A 19449-nucleotide genomic window follows, 5' to 3' on the forward strand; every position below is an offset into this window, starting at 1 on the left:
GAAACTCCTGAAGTGTTTCCACTTTTGTGTGCCGTATGCATCAGACGTTCAGCCAACAGTCCGTGGGCGTGACGTCTGATGCTGAGACTAGCCTCTGCTCAACAAGGCAGTGTAAATAGACACTCCGAAAAAGTATTTGGTTGGAAACAAAACTTTTTTTGAAATATAAGAATCGTTCATAAATTGTTCATTAATCTACCGTTATTCATTTTTACTGATTATTTTTTTTTCCCTTTTCTTCTAATGTTTCATGAATGAGGCCTAGTGAATCTTAAAATATTTGTATGGATCAAGTTCCATTTGTGCTGTGCTACTGAAATGAAATCAGTTCTCTCACTGTTTTATCTCCATCAACCCAGTTCTTGAATTCTGCTTCAGTCCCATCTCTCTGGTTTTCTCTCTGTCTTTGTCTGTCACTTTCGGGCAAATGTGGGTCAGATCCTGTGTGACGTGTGAAGGAAGTTTAAATGTACAAATTTGGCCCTGTTTACTTTTCCCTTTGCGAGAGACTGTTAGGTCACTCCAGTTTTTCCAATAGCAATTCCTGTGGTGTGTGTGTGTCTTTATTACAGCTTTTTCCCTGGAGGGCTCAGGGATCAGCTTTGCAGACCTCTTTCGACTGGTGGCGTTCTGCTGTATCAGCAGGTAAAATGATCTCACTCTGAAAAACAGAAACAGCTTGTTTAGCTTCTAGGATCATTCAGTGGTCTATTTTATATTTAAAAGTGTGAGTACAGTAACTGTTATGCTTTGTTGGTTTAGTTATTTATCATTTATAAGAATTCTTGCTTTATCGGTTTTACCGGTTTAGACTCAAACTAGTAATGATTACACAAGCATAGATCCCAGACTCAGCCCAAAACAACAATATTAGCTCAACCAGTGGAGTGAATTTGAGGTGGGACTATTGTTTGACCTGCCAATGGAAGGGGAAGGTGCACAAAAATTGTACCCATAACCTTAAAGAAAAACTCTCAGAATAAACCAAAATGTTTGTGGTAAAGTAAAATCAGATAATGCTGTTTCAGCTGCATTCCAGTGCTGAAGACCAACACGGGTAATAGCAGGAAGGAAGGGTTTGACCGGAGTGGCCTCTTTTTGCTTGAAATAAAAAAAAATGTAGTCAAAGTTAGTCTGTCTTAAACTATTTACATAGTCAGACCTCACCTCTGTAGACTGTAGTTCTGTAGTTTTGTAATGAAGAGGTTTGCGAGATGTAACAAATCCATGCCAGGATTTGTGTAAACGCTACACAGAAAAGGCAGTGGATAAACACAGCCCTCTCTCTGCCAAACTCACCCACATACTCTGATTAACAGATTTCTCTCTCTCTCCCTCTCTCTCTCTCTCTCTTTCGTTCTCTCCACGAGAACACAGCTCTCAGTCCGGATATTCTTGCTGTTTAGTTTTTAAACACCCTTTTAAAGCATTTTTGTAATATTTTTAGCTCTTCTCAAACATTTATCTGTCCTCTTTAGGGACGTTCTGCCCTTCACACTGAAGCTGCCTGAGGCCATTGCAGCTGCAAAGACCCCTAAAGATCTGGAGGAGGTGGCTCAGTTAGGAAGAGGTGAGTTTTCTTCCCAATGCATGAATGTTTGCTCTCCAGAGTTTTACTGAGCTTAACTGCTGACGTGTGAGTTTCAGCATTACTCAGACAGCATAAATATTCCTCTTATGACCCTCAGCATTTTATGTGTTTATTATATGTCTGTGTGACTGGGTGTAATTGCGTGTGTACTGTAACCAAATGCAGATGTTGTTTGCATTCCATCTTTAATTCAGGTCTGAGTTATAATGGTAGTCAGTGTGTCAAAGTTCAGTCGTTGTTGAGCATTCAGCAGTTTTGCATGGTTAAAGCATTTAGCTAGGTATTTCATTTACAAGTAACCACCAACTCTAAAACATTAAGACAAAATGCACAGCATACAGAGAGAGAGAGAGCGAGGGGATACACATCTTAAAATTCAATAACGAGAAATTGATCATTATTTTCATGTTTGCCGCCAACCAATTAATTTGATATTATATTAAAATTCTATACTGTTTTCTGTAATGTATTTTCATTTTGCCATTTGCTCAAGATTCAGTTTAACAGTTATTCAATTATTAGTGTAACTAATAACTATAATGTTTTTTAGTCTTAAAGCCTGAGATCCACAGATTGTATGCAGAAATGCTGATAAACATGTTGGATTTTGTAGTGTGACAACATCCGGCATATTTTGAAGAACACAAGTCAGATATGTCCTGGAGCATTGACTATACAGGTGTTACTGTACCAGCAAACACACAACTACATTTCACATGTGGCATTTAACAAGCAGCCCATGTGGCCGACATATGCGCATGATGAGCCGTTGAATAGGTGAAATTGACCACAGATGTGTTTGATGCTAGTAAATGTCTCTATCAGACAGAGATCTGCCTGTGTGCTTTGTGTCTGATTCAGAGTACATGTTGTAACTTTGCACCTTACTTTACTAATTTACTGTACAGTATAACATTCCTGTACTGAGACATATGAAATCTTGAAAACAAAACTGTTGTGGTTTTGTTTTTCAGCAGAGATTATTAGATTCATTACAATAAATAAATAAATAAATAAATCCCTGTAGCTTTATTTAATTATATGGTGGAATAGTTTGACTTGAGGTAAAAAGCTTTAGATTTTATTTTAACATGACTTTTTTCATATATCATAATCTGAATATGAAATGAGTAAATTACTTGTTTAGGGGCATTTTTTGAAAGAGAAATACAATAGCTTTTAAAAAGGATGATCTTTTAGTTTTGTGAAATTACATACTTGAAAACTCTGAAGGGAACATATTTTCCTCAGGAAGACCAGGGAGTCTGAAAGGGATAGGTGTGACAAAGTACATCTTGGCAGGTAAAGGATCTTCTCTGTTAAAGAATGCCGCCTGTAATAATACGGTTAGGCAGTAATGAATACTGAAATGGCCGTACAGAGTAAAGCTGAGAGCAGTGATGGGTGTGGTACCTCCATACTAGGATCATTTCCAAGAGAAAATCCACCAAGACAAAATTCCAGCTGCTCATTGACTGACTATAATGACTGGGACACTGGGGGTGAATTGAGGACAAGAGAAGAGTTGAGAATGACAGCCGATGAGACAAAGTCTGTATAACATAATATAGCATTTGAAGTTTGCTTACAGAGAGTGAAAGAAAAAAGAAGAGACAAAAAGTACTATTGTATACACAGGTGGAGGTTTCCAGTTATTCCACTCCTGCACAGGTGTCACTTCGGCAGAACTGATCCAAGTGACGCAAATGCTTCCCGCTCTTATCTCAGATGCCATCATTTAAGAGATGGCTAAAATTTATCAAGAAAACAAAAAACTAGTTTTATAGTGATCAGATTTCCTGTCACACCTATTTTTCTGTTGTAGCTTTCTTGGCAATTTTTGCAGTTTGGTATTGCAGCACTTTTTATGTTACTGTCACCTCAGTATAAATCACTTGAGTTAAGTATTTCACTTTGGATTAATGGGTCTGCTGAATGAATAAATGTGAATATTTTTCTTACCTTTGCAAAGGCAACATACATGTCTCTGTAGAAAAAAAGGGCAATGTTAATTTTCCTCCTGACCATAGATGTCACTGAATCCCATCTCAGCACATTTATTAAATGGTTATGTTTTTTATTTCAATATTTTACCAGGACATCAGCATTTGTGTGATTGATTCCAGTTTATTATTATTATTGATGCATAATGATGCATTATCCTGTACATGCTAAACTTAATTAAAAAAAGTTACAATTTATTAGTAAATGAATTCACACATTATTCTTGAGGGGGACAGCTTCCCCTGCTGTTTATTGATTTTATTTCATATATATAGTTATGTTGATTCCCAAAAACTGGAACATGATCAAAGTAAAAAGTATTAGCTTTTCTGGAAATTCGAGATCACATAACCAAAACAAAGAAAAGTCATTCTCTTGTATTGCATCAGAAGGGGTGGCGTTTAGTATGACCGAGTGTGCAGTAAAAGAGGAGGAACAGAGAGCTCCAGTGCCTGTCCTCCTCCCACCTCCTCATCAGCATACATGACTCACACCATTCACTGTGTGGGTATCAGCACTACTCTAGCACTCACAACTCAGACAGCAAGTGTCGCTGCATGGAGTGTAGACGTGTAAACTTTTGTGCTCCAACTATTTACAAGCAGTCTGAAGAAAAGATTTGATGATTATTAGCGTAAGTTTAATTCTCCTGTTCTTGTCTCATTTGTTTAAGGATTTTGTCACTTTGTTTAGTTTTGTTTTCCTCCATAGTTTCTGTCATGGAATTTTGTGCTTTGTGTTTGCGCCCACTATATTGTGTCCCTGTGTTCAGAATGCCAGTGCTTGAACTTGTAGGATAACCCTTTCAGAAACATTATCTAGAGTGTCTATTGATGTTCTTAAGCTTATTTGTCAGTCGCTTGAAATTGTAACTTGATATCTGGAACTCTCTGAAATGACTTCCTCTTTTATTTATTTGTTCTGTAATACATTTCTGTGACTGCATAAAAATTATGATTCAGCTGTCTTATTGTTAAATGCCTTATTAGTTCAGTGAATTTAGAGGATGAGCTAAATTTCAATTTCTTTATTTTTTTTAAATCCAAATTTAATGTTTTTTATTCAAATGGAGCCTCATTGTGTTGTCTTCATGCAGGTTTCTGGGACTCTGAACTGTGCAATAAGAGGAAGTCTTCCGTGTCTGGGGAGAAGGTTTGTGAAATCGCACAACAAAGACTGAAACAGTGGTTATCCCCAAGAGTTCCGGCCATTCCATTCACTCGGACCCCTTCTGAACTTGAATGCAGTCAATCCAACGGAGCACTGTGCTTCATCAATCCCCTGTTCCTGCAGACACACCAAACCAAACCTTCACCTAAAATCCGAGAATCATCCCCGGGAAACACAAATCGGCAGAACAGGGAAGACAGCGTCTTTTGCCGTGCAAAAAGCTCTCAAAACAAATCACACGCAAGTGTGAGCAGATCCAATAGCGAGAGATCACCGCCACCTCGGCCCCCACCTCCCCGCTTTGCCTCCGTCAGATCAGCAGTTCTTCGCAAACAGAAGACCATGCCTGAGACAGTCTGTTGGATGAAAATGTCTCAGGAAAAGAGCAGCCTGCTGGGGAGGTTGGGATCATCCTTTAGTTCCTTATCACCCTCATCCTCCCCACCCAAAAAGTTCAGTAAACCCATCCTGGTGCCCTCATCCCGCAGTAAGAATTCCTCTGGTCTGCTTGATGCTGATGGCCTCCGCTGCCATATGGCCCTGGATGACCAGACCATTGAGGAAGCTGTGTCTTGGAGCCTGGCCAAGCTGTCCTCACGCAACTCCACCGCCCTGGAGAACGGCAGCCCCATGGATGAGCACTGCTCCAGTGGACGAGAGCGTCTGAGCGATATCAGCATTTCCACCTCGTCCTCAGACTCACTCGACTTCACCCACAGCTTCTCGCTGCCCATAGAGGCCAGTCCCTCCAGAACCGAGCGGCCCTCTGGTGACAGCAGCCTGGAGGAGGAAGAAGAGGAAGAAGACGATGGAATCAACTTGGAGAGCGACCAGGAGGTGCCACCACCCTTCAAGTCAAAGAAGCAGAATGGCGCTGGTACGTTTGTGCTGCCGCGAGCACTGAGAGGACATTTGCGCAAGATGAGTGGCGTTCTCAATTCTCTGATGACACCCGAGAAGAGAGCTATTCGGAAGATTGTTGAGCAGTCCAGGGATAAAGGGACTTACTTTGGCTGCCTGGTGCAGGACTATGTGAGCTTCCTGCAGGAGAACTGCGGCTGCCACACATCAGGCTTGGACCTGCTGCAGACTCTCAGGCAGTTCATAACTCAGATGAAGTCCTACCTGCTGCAGAGCTCAGAGCTTGACCCACCAATTGAGTCCCTTATCCCGGAGGATCAAATAGGTAAGGCTTCCTTCCCTCAGTTGAACTGTTCCGTGCTAAGAAAGGGAAACTAAATTGTTGCTCTGGCGCCAATAATTATACAAAGGAAGTAGGGGTGTGCAAAATCTTTTGTTTACAATAATATCATACAAAAAAATCTTTTAATGACGTGCAGGCTTACAGTATTGAGTATGTTGTATGTTTAGGGCATCTGCTATACGTAAGACTGTAACTGCAAGCTGTCTAAATTGTTTTAATAAAAGACAATTAATGAAATACGACTAGCTGAATAAAGTTCCAGTGAGCACTGATTTGTGTTGTTACATAATTCTCGCATTGATACCTTTGGCCCTGTCCCAAATGCCACAGTAAGCCCTTGTGGCCTTCTTCCAAGTCCACACTTTGTGTTGTAATGCTGCATATATTGTTGAAAAGTAGTCTGATGCAAAAGTGTGCATTGAAGCTGCAAAATAGGGAGCTTTTTGGTCTCGAAATTGGACATTTTTGGTCTAATGGACTTAATAAGCATGCAGTGGCCATTGCAAGACCACAGGTAAACTTCAAATGTGCTATTTGGGACTGGGCCAATGAGCACTAAACACATTAAATTGACACTTCTCTGCAGTATTAAGACACTTAACTATCTTGATCTTGCACTTAATGGCCACACGTCTTTCACAGTCAGTAGCAAGCAATTACATACTTTATACGACGACATACTAACTGTAAAAGCCCAGTAGATACACATGCTATAACATTTAGTGATCACGAAATTCCATCAGGTTACCATGGATAGTATGATGGATGATTTTCAGCTCAGCTGGATTTTGTTTTGGTTCTTCAGGAAATTCGCACCATCCATCGCCCTGAGCATCCTCCTCCCCTTTGTCTCTCTCTCACGAGTTGTAAACAAAGTCCTGCTCTGCTATGTGTTTTTAGGAATAGATCACTTTCCAGGTGTTCCCAGAATGAATTTCAGCCAAACGAGCCAGTGTCTCCAATATAGCTCTTCTACGATCCACCGTAACCCCTCTTGCTTGTCGATTCAGGCATTGAGTATGTGAGTGTCAGGCAAGAATGTGGAGAAAAAGGCTTTTGTTCAGAGCTCCTAACCTGATGCAGCTGCCTATGTGTACTGGCAGTTTTTTGTGTTCATGTTGTGTTTAAACAAGCCCAGCACAATAAGGGCTGTAGCTATAAGATTATGCTGCCCTAAATCCTATTCTGTCACTTAAAAAAGCAATAAGAACAAGCTTGAATGCACAGTTAATGACCTTTGACATTTCATGTTATCTGTTTTTTTGTTTTGCTGAGATCTATTTTTAAATAGCTGAATAGTCACTGCTCTTTTAACTCATTTTTGAGTCATAACAGGGTTAAGACACTCTGTTTTATCGAAATGTGTCTGGAAAGACTCATTGTTGCTACTTCAGGCCAAGGATTTTTTTATTGTTGTTGTGCCTCTGCTCTATTCCAAGAACTTCCGTAAAAACACGTCTAAGAGTAGCGATTCAGTGTGAAGTTATCATTCGTCTTCCTGAAAGACTTAATTTATGTGGAGGGATCAAAAGACTATGAGGGGGATTTTATTTGGTCTCTTTGTCTGGTTTAGTTTGTGTGTGCCTTTTGTTCTGTGCTGTGACGTGCTTTGTGGCCTTGTATCCTAACGCAAGCACTAACGTGTACTTGTGTGGGAAGCATCAGTGGATTCACTTCTCCTGTCACTGCGGCTTCATTTTCCAGTCTGCACTGCAGACGTGGAGTGTGAGAGACGCTGAGGAGGACAGGAGATTGTTTTGAGGGGATGTTAACAAACTTTGGAAGTACAGGTGGCCTTGATGGATGAGTGTTTCTAATCTGAACCACATTCCTGTAGCATTCCTGTTGCCATCAACACTATGGTTTCCTGTTGTCCTGCTGTCCAAATGACATCCTTATTAAAGGCCAAATTCACTAATGGGTTGCTAAATAATAAAAATGAAAAAGACAGTATACATTACATTATAAATTATTTAAAAAAAACAAATAAATTAAACTACACTATTGCGCTGTTTAAGTAAATAGTGCTGTGCATCAAACATTTCATTCATCACCTCTTTTTTATGTAAATTAGGTTTAAAATTCACAGAAGATAGGTTCAAAAGTCTGTCTGGCACAATTGACATCCTATAGAGTTAAAGTAGGCAATAAATACAATTTTATTTAAAAGAGATTTTTTTTTTGATTGTAGCTGCCTTTACTTGTTTATAAAACGGAGTAGAGTTAATAACCAAACATAAATAGAAACACAGTGTAGTCTTAATATTAATATTAATAAAAATAAATATTAAATTATGTTATAAGGTAAAATATTATATCAGAACGATCTGTACCCCTCCCATTCTCTTTGCTTCCACTGTGTCTGCGGTTCTTCCAGAGAATAAAGCTCTTAAGTGGAACTACAAACCGGCTCAGTTCCTCTAAATCTTTAGCTCTGTGCTGCCCTCTCTACATCACTCACAAAAGTGAGAGGAGCCTTGCTTATTTACCGAGTTATCTGCTCTCACGTGGAACTGACGACCATATAAACACATTTGCAACTAAGCTGATTCTTTTAAAGTGATGTCAGAGCTCAAGTCAGACCTCTAGAACACCCTGATGCAAGGCACGATGACTATGACTGTCAATTTATTAGTTATGCTTCTGATGAAAAATTTCTTGTGAATGGAGTGGGAATATCAGGAATATCTGTAGCATTGTCTGTTTAAAAAAATTAAGCTTTTTCCACATGGCGATTGTTGTGGACACTTGTAGACAACATTTGACCCCATTGTGAGCACTGCCAACAAGCAGCCTATGTGTCTTTTTACGTTTTACTTTGAGGTAATTTGGAATCTCAAAACAGGTTTGGATGACATAATTTCCCAAAACAGGTTTGCCAATTTGTTATCGTCACAAGCAGATGATTCATACTGACACACATGATGGTGTCAGATGATTCTGATAAATGAAAGTCTAAACTGTCATGTTACAAGAAATCATCTAGCCTTTCATAGATATAATGCAAAGTTTTTCTAGAAAACAGCCTACAGTACCTACAATTCATTATGCTATTTATATTAGCTTAAAAACATTTATATAAAATGTTGTTTTTACATTTGCTCACTGTAATGAATTTACATTAGTAATAGACCAAAAAATGGAAAGGAAACACACACATGGCATTAATTTAAACTACTATTATATATAGTATACAGTGTTGCCAGAGCATATCTGTTGTCAGACCACTTATGATGGTGTTGCTTCCCTCAGTGGCCTAGTGTGCTGACAGAACCAGCGCTGTCAGCATTTTACGTTCTGCTCTTTAGATCAGATGATTTTAGTTACACATACACCTCTTCTAGTTTATAGATGATTTTACAGTTTAGGTATGATCTTCAAGCCCTGCTTGCACAATCAAAGTAACAAGGCGTAACTTGTTGCACTGAGTCATATGTGAGCATACCAGAGATTCTTGTGCTGGCAGGAGACTTTTTGTAAATGTTGAAGAGTTTTGGAAAAGCAGGTGTAAAAATACTATAAGCAGGTATTCTCCTTTAAAGCAGGAAATGGAACGAACCACGTTGTACATCCCAGTCAATATACTCATGGTCACAGTCATTTCATCCACAAATAGACTTCCCAACAGTCGTTTTGTTCACTTTTTGGGGGGGATTTTTATTCTGTTCCTTTGCCTTCTATTGTTACTATTTTCAGAGTGCACCAAAACAAATTCCAAAACATATGTGGTGTAATGGCTATAAAAAAGTCATTTGGATATTTTTTTTAAATCATGCTGCATGCTTTTTCCTCCATAGATCAGGTGCTGGAGAAAGCCATGCACAAGTGTGTGCTGAAGCCCCTAAAGCCTGTTATAGAAGTCGCTTTGCGGGACTTCCAGGTGAGCAGTGGGACTTGGCAGCAGCTGAAAGAGAATCTGGTTTTGGCCAAAGCCAAGCAGCCCCAGGAGATGGGTGTGGATGGAGCTCTGCCCCCTGACCCAGTTGCCATAGAGAAGATTCGCCACAAGTTCCACAACATGTGCAAGATGTACTCACCTGAGAAGAAAGTGTCTCTGCTGCTCAGTGTGTGCAAGCTTATCTACACCATAATGGAGAGCAACTCAGGTACATGAGCGTGATGCATCTGTGTGAAATTCGTGAGTGTGGTTGCACACAAAATGATCATAATACTTCTGTATAATTTGATTTCAATTCATGATTCCGATTTTTGTTGTAACAATGGCAGGGAGGATGTATGGGGCAGACGACTTCCTGCCCATGCTGACGTATGTGATGGCCCAGTGTGACATGCCACAACTGGACGCTGAAATAGAGTACATGATGGAGTTACTGGACCCATCACTGCTTCATGGAGAAGGTACAGTGGGTTCTGCATATTCGTCACAATTATTGGGCTACTGCAATAACTGCTGAAGTTATTATTAATTATACATTTCATTGGGTATCAAACCATTTTTTTAATCTGATTGTAGGAGGCTATTACCTGACCAGTGCATATGGGGCAATGTCTCTCATCAAGAACTTCCAGGAGGACCAGGCAGCTCGTGTGCTGAGCTCCGAAACCCGTAACACACTCCACCAGTGGCACCGTAGACGCACAACTCAGCGTACCACACCAACTGTGGATGATTTCCAGGTCAATTCCTTATTAGACATGGTCATATAAGTTCTATTCTCCCTTTTCTTCCTTGAAACAATAAACATGTGTTCTTAAACGAGCTTGATATATTGGGATTTACACCTAGATTTCTTCTTGTCTATATTCAGAACTACTTGCGGGTGGCGCTGCAAGATGCAAGCAGTGGCTGCACAGCCAAAACCCTTTACGTGCAACCTTACTCCACAACGGAGGATGTGTGTCAGAAATGCGCAGACAAGTTTAAAATTTCGGACCCGGAGAACTATGCCCTTTTCCTACTGACGGATGAAACCTCACAGCAGCTGGCCCCGGACACTCACCCGCAGAGGATCAAGGCCGAACTGCACAGCCGCCCACAGCCACAACTCTTCTACTTTGTGTACCGCCAAATCCAAAACCTCACTGTCACTTCAGACCAACTCAACAACAACACTTCACCCAACTGAGAGAGCAAACCCGGTTTCCACTGGGTCCTCTCGAAACTCCTTCTTTATTCATCTCCTTCCTTAGGAACACTGCTAACGTCTGCATTGTTTTGAAAAAAGCTGGAGGGAAGCGGGAAATGTGCTTAGAGGGAAATGGGGAAGGAAGTATGTGTCTGACAGATGCAGCGGTTTTTATGCTCCGTCTTCACTATTTTCAAAACGTTTTGGGAAGTGGCACGAGGCCATCACGAGAGAATAGCTGTACCCGAACTGCAAATGTTACAATATGCCTGTTTATTTCTTCATGAATGTTCAAACACATTCAGGTTCGCAGAGAAACAGCTGCATTTTAGTGTTTATGGGTAGACTTTGCACGTTTATTGAATATGCTCCAAAATTGTGCCTTCCTCTTTCCCAAAGCTCTACATAACTCTCCTGTCTCCTAGTCCTCGCCAGGCTGAGAGACTGTGGCATTTCTTTGTATGACTGCATTGAGGTGAAGACTTTTAGAAAGTTCCTTACTTCAGCATTCGTAACATGGACATCTCAGTCCCTAAGGACATTGTGGACAATTGTTTTTTTGGCAGTTGCTGGTAAACTGCATTCTTTTTATATATGTTTTTTTTGTTATAATATTGCATGTACAGTATATCTGTGATGATAAGACCAATTAAAGAACCAGGCATTGTTGCCGGTGAAGTTTTATTGTAATGTTTTTGTATGGATTGTGATCATTAAGTTTTGTTAAAGTCATTAGTAGTAATGGAGATGGTAGAAATGGTGGGGTTTAGTTCTAAAATACTGTACTACTACTGCTTGTGGTAATCTGCATCTCTGTTGTATTGATTTTGGTTTTGACCTGCAGACAAAGGGCTTTTGGCAAGTAGGACAAATGGAAAGATCTGTGTAAAGTAAGAAAGAATATAAAAAGGACATGGATGTTTTAAGTAAGTTAATAGTCATTTGTAGAAAATATCAATGAACAGAAATGTTTTTTGTGTCACTGTAAAGTGCTATCAGTGAATAGCTAGATGGATAACATAGTAACATAGAGGAGATTAGTTCTTTAACATTCATAACTATACTCATAACCTCTGCAATAACTTACCAAGTATTTCATGTTCTACTAATGTACTTTATGTTTGCATGGTTTTATGTAAACTCGGGGCATTGTTTTTTTTTTTTTTTGAGAGACCAGGGTGCTGAAATGCTCTTATTTCATGTAACGATGATATAGAAACACTAGTCACATCTGAAACACAAACTATATGTTTCAAGTTGTGAAATGTATTTTAACAAGATATTTTAAGTTTGTTAAATGTATACATATTTATATGAAATCTGTGCAGGAATTTTCACAGATTTAAAAAGTCATGATTCAAAAATATTGTGTATTCATTCGGAGGAAAGCTCATCCTCATTCTGTAGTCAGTTCTTCATATTTGCCTTTTTTTAATGTACTCTTTGCACACAATAAATTGATGTTGAACATTGTCATCTCTGTCAATTTTTGTTACAAGCTTCCACAAATCTTAGCCTTTTCTTCATTAGCGGGTGGTTGGGTACCCTGCCAGTTCCTTTCTTGGAATAGGTAAATAGTTTCTACTTCATCGGCATGAGGGCTTGTACTTCCCAAATTACTGATTCCACATAAATCGAAACCATTAGAAGGCTCCTATTAGGAGTTTCCTCATTGTCTTCCATAAGTGAGGATTATTATTTCAAAGCAGCTTTACATCACCCCCCCAAAAAATTTTTTATTTATATTTATATAATGCATGTGTTGAACTTACAGTAAAATGTAGCATTTAAAAGCTCACTGTGAAAAAATTAATACATAATTATACTAATGAAGATCTTAAAAGAGAACTGAATCTTGCTGATTTAGACTAGAATTGAATTTCCTTAAAGCATTGACTGCTGTAATACTTTAGCCCCTCATAGTGGATAATTATTGCAATAATATATAAAGCTCACAAATTCCAAAAAAAAAAAAAAAAAAACACAAAATCTTTTTGGTAATGGATCCTTAAAAACAACAGTCTGTCAATGATTAAACCATGAACAATCATAGTTTAATATAAAAAGGCCACATTAATAAATATTTCATGGGAAAATGTTTATACATACACTACTAGTCAAAAGTTTTTGAACAGTAAGATTTTTAATAAATTCTCTTCTGCTCACTAAACCTGCATTTATTTACAGAATATCAAAAGCTGTAATATTGTAAAATATTTTTACTATTTAAAATAACTGCTTTCTTTTTGAATATATTTAAAAATGTAATTTATTCCTGTGATTTCAAAGCTGATTTTTTTAGCATCATTAATCCAGTCTTCAGTGGCACACGATCCTTCAGAAATCATTATAATATTCTGAATATTAGATAATATTCAAAAAACAATTATTATTAATATAATGTAATTTTTCAGTTTTCTTTGATCTTTATTTTTTTTTAGTACGATCAGTAGAGGTCAGGTGACCACGGGACTTTTATTATGGTATGTATTTTTGCTGACGGTGAAACGCGGCTTCCGCATTCAGAGTGTGTTGTTGTGCTTCTGGTCAGACGACCGGAGAGCAGCCGCTGAAGATGATGGAGCATTCAGCGTCAGACTCAGAAACTGAAGATCATGTCCAGCCTTTACTACGCCGGAAAGACACCGGAGAAGTTCAGAAAGGTAGCCGGACATTAACTATGAATGCCTATTATGTATTTATGCAGATTTACAACATGCCACGTAAAAAGCGCGCTGGTACCATCCGTGCCATAATATTAGTAACTTACTTACAAAGTAATAACACATTTGAAAATGCAGTTGTAATTGTTGTGCTTAACTGACGATGTTCAGCTGCATTGTAAACTTGTAATTTGCTAGAACAGCGTGTTTTGAGATTCTTCTTATTGGTTTATAGTATTCTTAAGATGTCTCAGTTATTCAGTCATCCCAAAAGTGCAGAGTTCATCTCTTTATTTGAGTGTGATATAATTGACGCAGCATTTGATGCAGTCTACATCAATAATTCAAGAGCTTCTTCAAAACATCCAGGCACGTGAAGGAGGAAGTGCATTGGTCATGCAGCTAGCTGCCCTAAAAATATACTGTCATAACTTGTTTCCGCCTGATACTACACTATAGTAACTCTAGTTATAACTGTAAAAACATAATATGTTCATTTCAAATGTCTTAATATTTTGTTAGAATATGATCAATATATTATTATTATTATTATTTAAAAATGTAATACATGTTTTGTGAACAATGTGTTAGTAATAATGATACAGATCATTATAGAATCTATCGAACAAAATCATAATTTGTAGCTCAATAAGTGAATGATTTGAATGAAAATTTATTTTCAGTCTTTAAGAATCTGTTAAAAGAAAGACATCAAAAATGTACAGGTATTTGCAATATAAATTAAGTTTAATTTAATTTATGTTATACTTTGCTCATGTATTTATTTTAGGATTTGTATGTAATTTTGTTCTTATTTTTAAAATATTTTATATTTATTTCTCTTTCAATTCAGGCTGCTTGAATTTATTGTGTTTGTGTTTAACAATGACAATGTCTGTTATTTAAAGTGGTTTTAAAGGTTATAAAAAGATTCAGTGTGTTCAGTCAGTGAACGATTCAGCAGACTGATTCACACCTGTAAGATCGTGCTTCTTTTTGAATGATTGAATCTGGAAGAGTGTCTTTTTCTCGTAATTAAGAGTACACTGGTTGTGCTGCATGTTTTGGGTGTGGCATGCCGGGAAAGATCTTTTTTTTTATCTCACCACATTACATTGACGTTTACATTTACCACTCAGTTACAAAAAGTCCTAAAGGTTTAGAACAACATGAGTGTGAGTAAATGATGACAGACATTTTGAGAGAATCCTTTAACCACTGTTTGACAGTGATTTCTGCTGTTTGTTGTTCCAGCTCCTGCTTGCTGCTCCTCGCGATACGGTTTGGCCTTTTTGTCCTGTTATGGCTTCTTTGTGGCATATGCCCTCAGGGTGAACCTTAGTGTGGCAATGGTGGACATGGTGAAAAACAGGTCCAGTGTCAACAACAGTTCCTCCGTCTGCCCTCATCATAGCATCCCAGTGCCCAAAAGCAATCACAGTGTAAGAGCATCTAATTTATGGTCTCACATATTACATATGCAAACGCCTCTTGTTTTAATTTTTTTTTTTTTATATATATATATATATATTTAGCATTTTTACAGATTTCCATATATTTAATCAAATTAAGTTACATTTCTTTCAATTTATGAAAAACAAAAAACAATTTTAAATAAATACTTTTTTTTTTAACAATGTCACATATTTTCTCAAACTCTCATTTTGAAATGAAAAGAGTTTTTACAGTTTTTTTTTTTTTTTTTTAATGTACAGTCATAGTGCACATTTTGAATAATTTAAGCCCACATGATCTTTCAGAAGCATTATCATATTTAGTTCAATGTCTCAACAGGCCAGTGTGTATGACTGGGATTCAGAGACTCAGGGCTGGATCCTGGGCTCTTTTTTCTATGGATACATACTTACTCAGATACCAGGTGGCTACTTGGCACGTAAGTATGGTGCCAAGTGGCTCTTTGGTATCGGCATCCTTTGCACTGTGATCTTCACCCTGCTGACTCCAGTAGCCGCAGATCTGGGAGCTGGTTACCTCATCGCTGTCAGGGTGTTGGAAGGCATTGGGGAGGTAACCTCAAAACTCATTACCTGCAATACAATGTTTTATTGTTGCCATAGATGATATAGGTGTTATTCATTTTGGAAAATAAAAGTCTTAAAAAGTTATTCTTGTGCTTTCAGGGAGTGTCATATCCTGCTATGCATGCGATGTGGGCATCATGGGCACCACCTCTGGAGAGAAGTCGACTGCTCACTATCTCATACACAGGTGCCCTGGTTTGATTTGTAACAGTCTACTCAAGTTTTTGTGTGTTTGTACTATTATTTATTTTTTTCTTTCCGCTTACAGGTGCTCAGCTGGGAACTGTAGTAGCCCTTCCTCTGTGTGGCCAGATATGTTTTTACCTAGACTGGACATATGTCTTTTATATATTTGGTACGTTTCATTATACTACGCATTTAAAGGTGAACTGTGTGCAGCATGAAATGTAATGCTAAAGATGCTTTCACAGACTTTCCTCTTAGTGCATTCTAAATGTACACTTTATTTGGTTTCTTTATAAATCATAGGAGCTGTTGGACTTCTTTGGTTTGTCCTTTGGGCTTACTTTGTCAGTAACAGTCCCAGCTTCCACAAAAGGATATCAGAGGATGAGAAGACCTACATAATGGCATCTTTAAAAAATGAAGTAGGCAACGTTACAGTGATCATCATACAGTGTCTGTCTTTAAGTTGATATATATTTTTGCTCAAACCAGATAATGTTTGACTCGTTAATTGTTTGTTTGTATTAAAATGTGCCATTTCCTGCTGCAGTTGTCCCCAACCACAGATTACATCCCATGGACATCAATTCTCAAGTCTTTGCCATTATGGGCCATAGTTGTGGCACACTTCTCTTATAACTGGACATTTTACACTCTGCTGACTCTCTTACCCACCTACATGAATGATATACTCGGATTCAGCATCCAGCAGGTGAGTGCAAAGCAGGGCTGACATGTCTTTTTTTTATTATTATTATTATCAGAAGAATTTGTATTTTTACCAAATTTATTTTAATGTTTTGAATGCTTTGTAAACTAATGATGAAGGTTATTATACATTTGTGATATTTAAGATCTTTTTTGCTTTGACTTCTCTTCATCCTCCAAAATAAAAATAGTGTATTCCATGTAGAGTTTGGTAAGAGTTAATATCTATCTATCTCTATATACATGAAAGAAATATCTTATGCTAGCCAAGACTGCATTTATTTTATCAAAATATAGAAAAAGAGTAATATTCAATATTCTAAAAGATAATTACAGTATAAAATAACTACTTTCTGTTTTAAAATATTTTAAAACATAATTTATTCCTGTGATAGCAAAGCTGAATTTTCAGCAGCCATTCAGTGTCACATGATCCTTTAGAAATCATTTTAATATGCTGATTTGTAGTTCAAAAACGTTTTTTTTATGGAAACTCTTGATGAATAGAAAGTTCAAAAGAACAGCACTCATTTTAAATAAAAATCTTTTCTAACATTATACATGTCCTCACTGACACTTTTAATCAAATTGATTCATAATAAATAAAATAAATAAAAGTATTAATTTCTTAAAAAAAAAGTACCTATCCCAAACTTTTGAACAGTAGTGTGTTTAATATAAAAATAGGTCATCTGAGAATAATCACTGACTCTCATCATAAGGCCCCTTTGCCGTTTAGTAAGTGCGAACTCACTGTGTCCTTCTCAGAATGGAATGCTCTCGGCTTTGCCCTACCTTGGTTGTTGGTTGCTGGCTTTGCTGGGTGGACAGCTGGCAGACCTCCTGAGAGAGAAATATCTTATCCGCACTGTAATTGTGCGTAAGGCATTCACTATAGTAGGTAAGGAATTCGTAGACGCTTTCTACTTAGTTTTAATTTTGAACAGTGCTTATTTGTAAATATTGATGGGATGATTGAACTGGTGATGTGAAGTCTGTTAATGCTTGGAGTAAATCAGTGTGTCTGTTTTGAATGTGTCCAGGAATGGTGGGACCAGCCGTCTTCCTCATAGCTGCTGGCTACACTGGCTGTAACTATGTCTTGGCTATAGCCTTCCTCACCCTCTCTTCCTCTCTAGGGGGCATTTCAGCCTCTGGATTTAACATCAACCATTTGGACATTGCTCCCTCGTAAGACAAGGCTTTTTTTGGCAATAATACAAGTTTTATGGTTTAGGACAACTGTACATATATGAAACCCCTTTACTTTCATATATAATTTTTTTTAAATGTTTTCTTTTCTTCTTCTTCTTCTTTTTCTTCACAGATATGCTGGGATATTGCTTGGGATCACAAACTCATTTGCCACTATACCTGGCATGGTGGGCCCTGTAATAGCAAGATCCCTGACCAAATCTGTAAGTTACAATTTATTGCATTTAAGTATATATATATATATATATATATATATATATATATATATATATATATATATATATATATATATATATATATATATATAATTATTATTTTTTTTATGCGAAGACTATTACATAGTGACATGGGCTGCAAAAAAGTCAGAAAGGTGCTGTGAGAGAGTTATTTATTTATTTTAATACTACGCCTGTCACTGAAGTGTGGACAGTCATATGTTTGTTATACATAAATGCAAACATTAAATGCTTATTTTCGAGAGAAATCCATTTTTCACATTTGTGATAATGAAGTAACAAATGCTTAAATATCTTGTTTTAATCTAGAACACCATTCCAGAGTGGCAAATTGTCTTCTACATCTCTGCAGCAATCAATATATTTGGAGCTGTATTCTTCACAATTTTTGGCAAGGGCACAGTCCAGCCTTGGGCTGTCCAGAGAATACAGATCCGATGAAACACTTCAGTCATTAGCCATTACCAAAAAGCCAGAAGGGAAGTACCTATTGTAAATTCTACAGAGATCTTAGCAGTAGTTACATATGGTGTGCAAACTAATGAATATTGCACAATACAATGTTGATTGCACAATCCACCATGATTTTTGGTATTTTTTTATCGGTAATATCTGTATTTGTTATACATGTAGTTTTTCCAGACTATTTTTTTTAAATTGTATTTTATTTTATTTTTTAAACAAAGGTGCGATAATGAAGGGAATAATAAACATGTATCTTTATGGTACATCCAGTCATGGTAAGGAGTTAAAATTTTTGATCACACGACCACTGCAGAATAATTCACTCTTGTGAGCCGAGTCTTGTAAACTCTAATAAAATGACTCTAAGGAATTGTAATCTTTTGCGATTAACGTCCCAATTAAATATGCTTTATTGTATGCCTATAGCACAACATGCCTTACCCAAGCTCAAGCAACAAGCCTTAAGGGGAATTATCGTTTAAATAATGTCTGGTTGTTACGTTTTAGACTTTTTGTACACTATAACTGATTTATGTTTACATTTTCTATTTTATTCTGTTTTGTGCAGTCGCTACTAAGTGAAACAAAATGAATAAATCTGTGTAAACACTGTATGTTACAAAATTTGTCAATGCCAAGATGCTACAAAACATGCATCAACGCCTGTCAAATAAATATCTAATAAAATTATCAGTCGTTTATTTTCTTGACGTGCATTTATTCATTTATAAATTCAGCTTGGACCTCTTTTTTTTCCATTCTGCTTGAGACCAACATTTTCATCGAATAATTAATTGCATCACTTTTGAAACCATCGCAGCAGGTTATGTGCACCTGGCACGTTGGTTTAAAGCAAAAGCGGTCGCAAACGCATATTA

At 37.5% G+C, this 19449-nt stretch overlaps 2 protein-coding genes across 4 annotated transcripts in view; both read left to right on the forward strand.

Annotated features, from left to right (window-relative positions):
- rin2a (Ras and Rab interactor 2a) overlaps window positions 1–12532 on the forward strand; it is a 34299-nt gene extending 21767 nt beyond the window's left edge. For 2 of the 3 annotated variants that reach the window (XM_042768963.1, XM_042768964.1), the window contains 7 exons: window positions 573–645; window positions 1479–1570; window positions 4692–5951; window positions 9767–10075; window positions 10197–10328; window positions 10444–10628; window positions 10739–12532. In XM_042768963.1, the coding sequence (XP_042624897.1) occupies window positions 573–645; window positions 1479–1570; window positions 4692–5951; window positions 9767–10075; window positions 10197–10328; window positions 10444–10628; window positions 10739–11056 (2369 nt within the window). In that variant the 3' untranslated portion in view covers window positions 11057–12532. The remainder of the gene's footprint in view (window positions 1–572; window positions 646–1478; window positions 1571–4691; window positions 5952–9766; window positions 10076–10196; window positions 10329–10443; window positions 10629–10738) is intronic. The other variant, XM_042768962.1, reaches the window with a different exon arrangement.
- A 1029-nt stretch (window positions 12533–13561) lies between these two features.
- Window positions 13562–19272, forward strand: LOC122147233 (sialin-like). The gene is made up of 11 exons (XM_042768973.1): window positions 13562–13719; window positions 14974–15161; window positions 15514–15747; window positions 15861–15948; window positions 16030–16116; window positions 16251–16369; window positions 16498–16659; window positions 17424–17556; window positions 17699–17846; window positions 17983–18073; window positions 18416–19272. The coding sequence occupies exons 1-11, from the start codon at window positions 13632–13634 to the stop codon at window positions 18545–18547; spliced, it is 1470 nt and encodes a 489-aa protein (XP_042624907.1). The 5' UTR covers window positions 13562–13631; the 3' UTR covers window positions 18548–19272.
- The last annotated feature ends 177 nt before the right edge of the window (window positions 19273–19449 follow it).

Source organism: Cyprinus carpio, chromosome A13, assembly GCF_018340385.1.
Source record: "Cyprinus carpio isolate SPL01 chromosome A13, ASM1834038v1, whole genome shotgun sequence".
Lineage (NCBI taxonomy): Eukaryota > Metazoa > Chordata > Actinopteri > Cypriniformes > Cyprinidae > Cyprinus > Cyprinus carpio.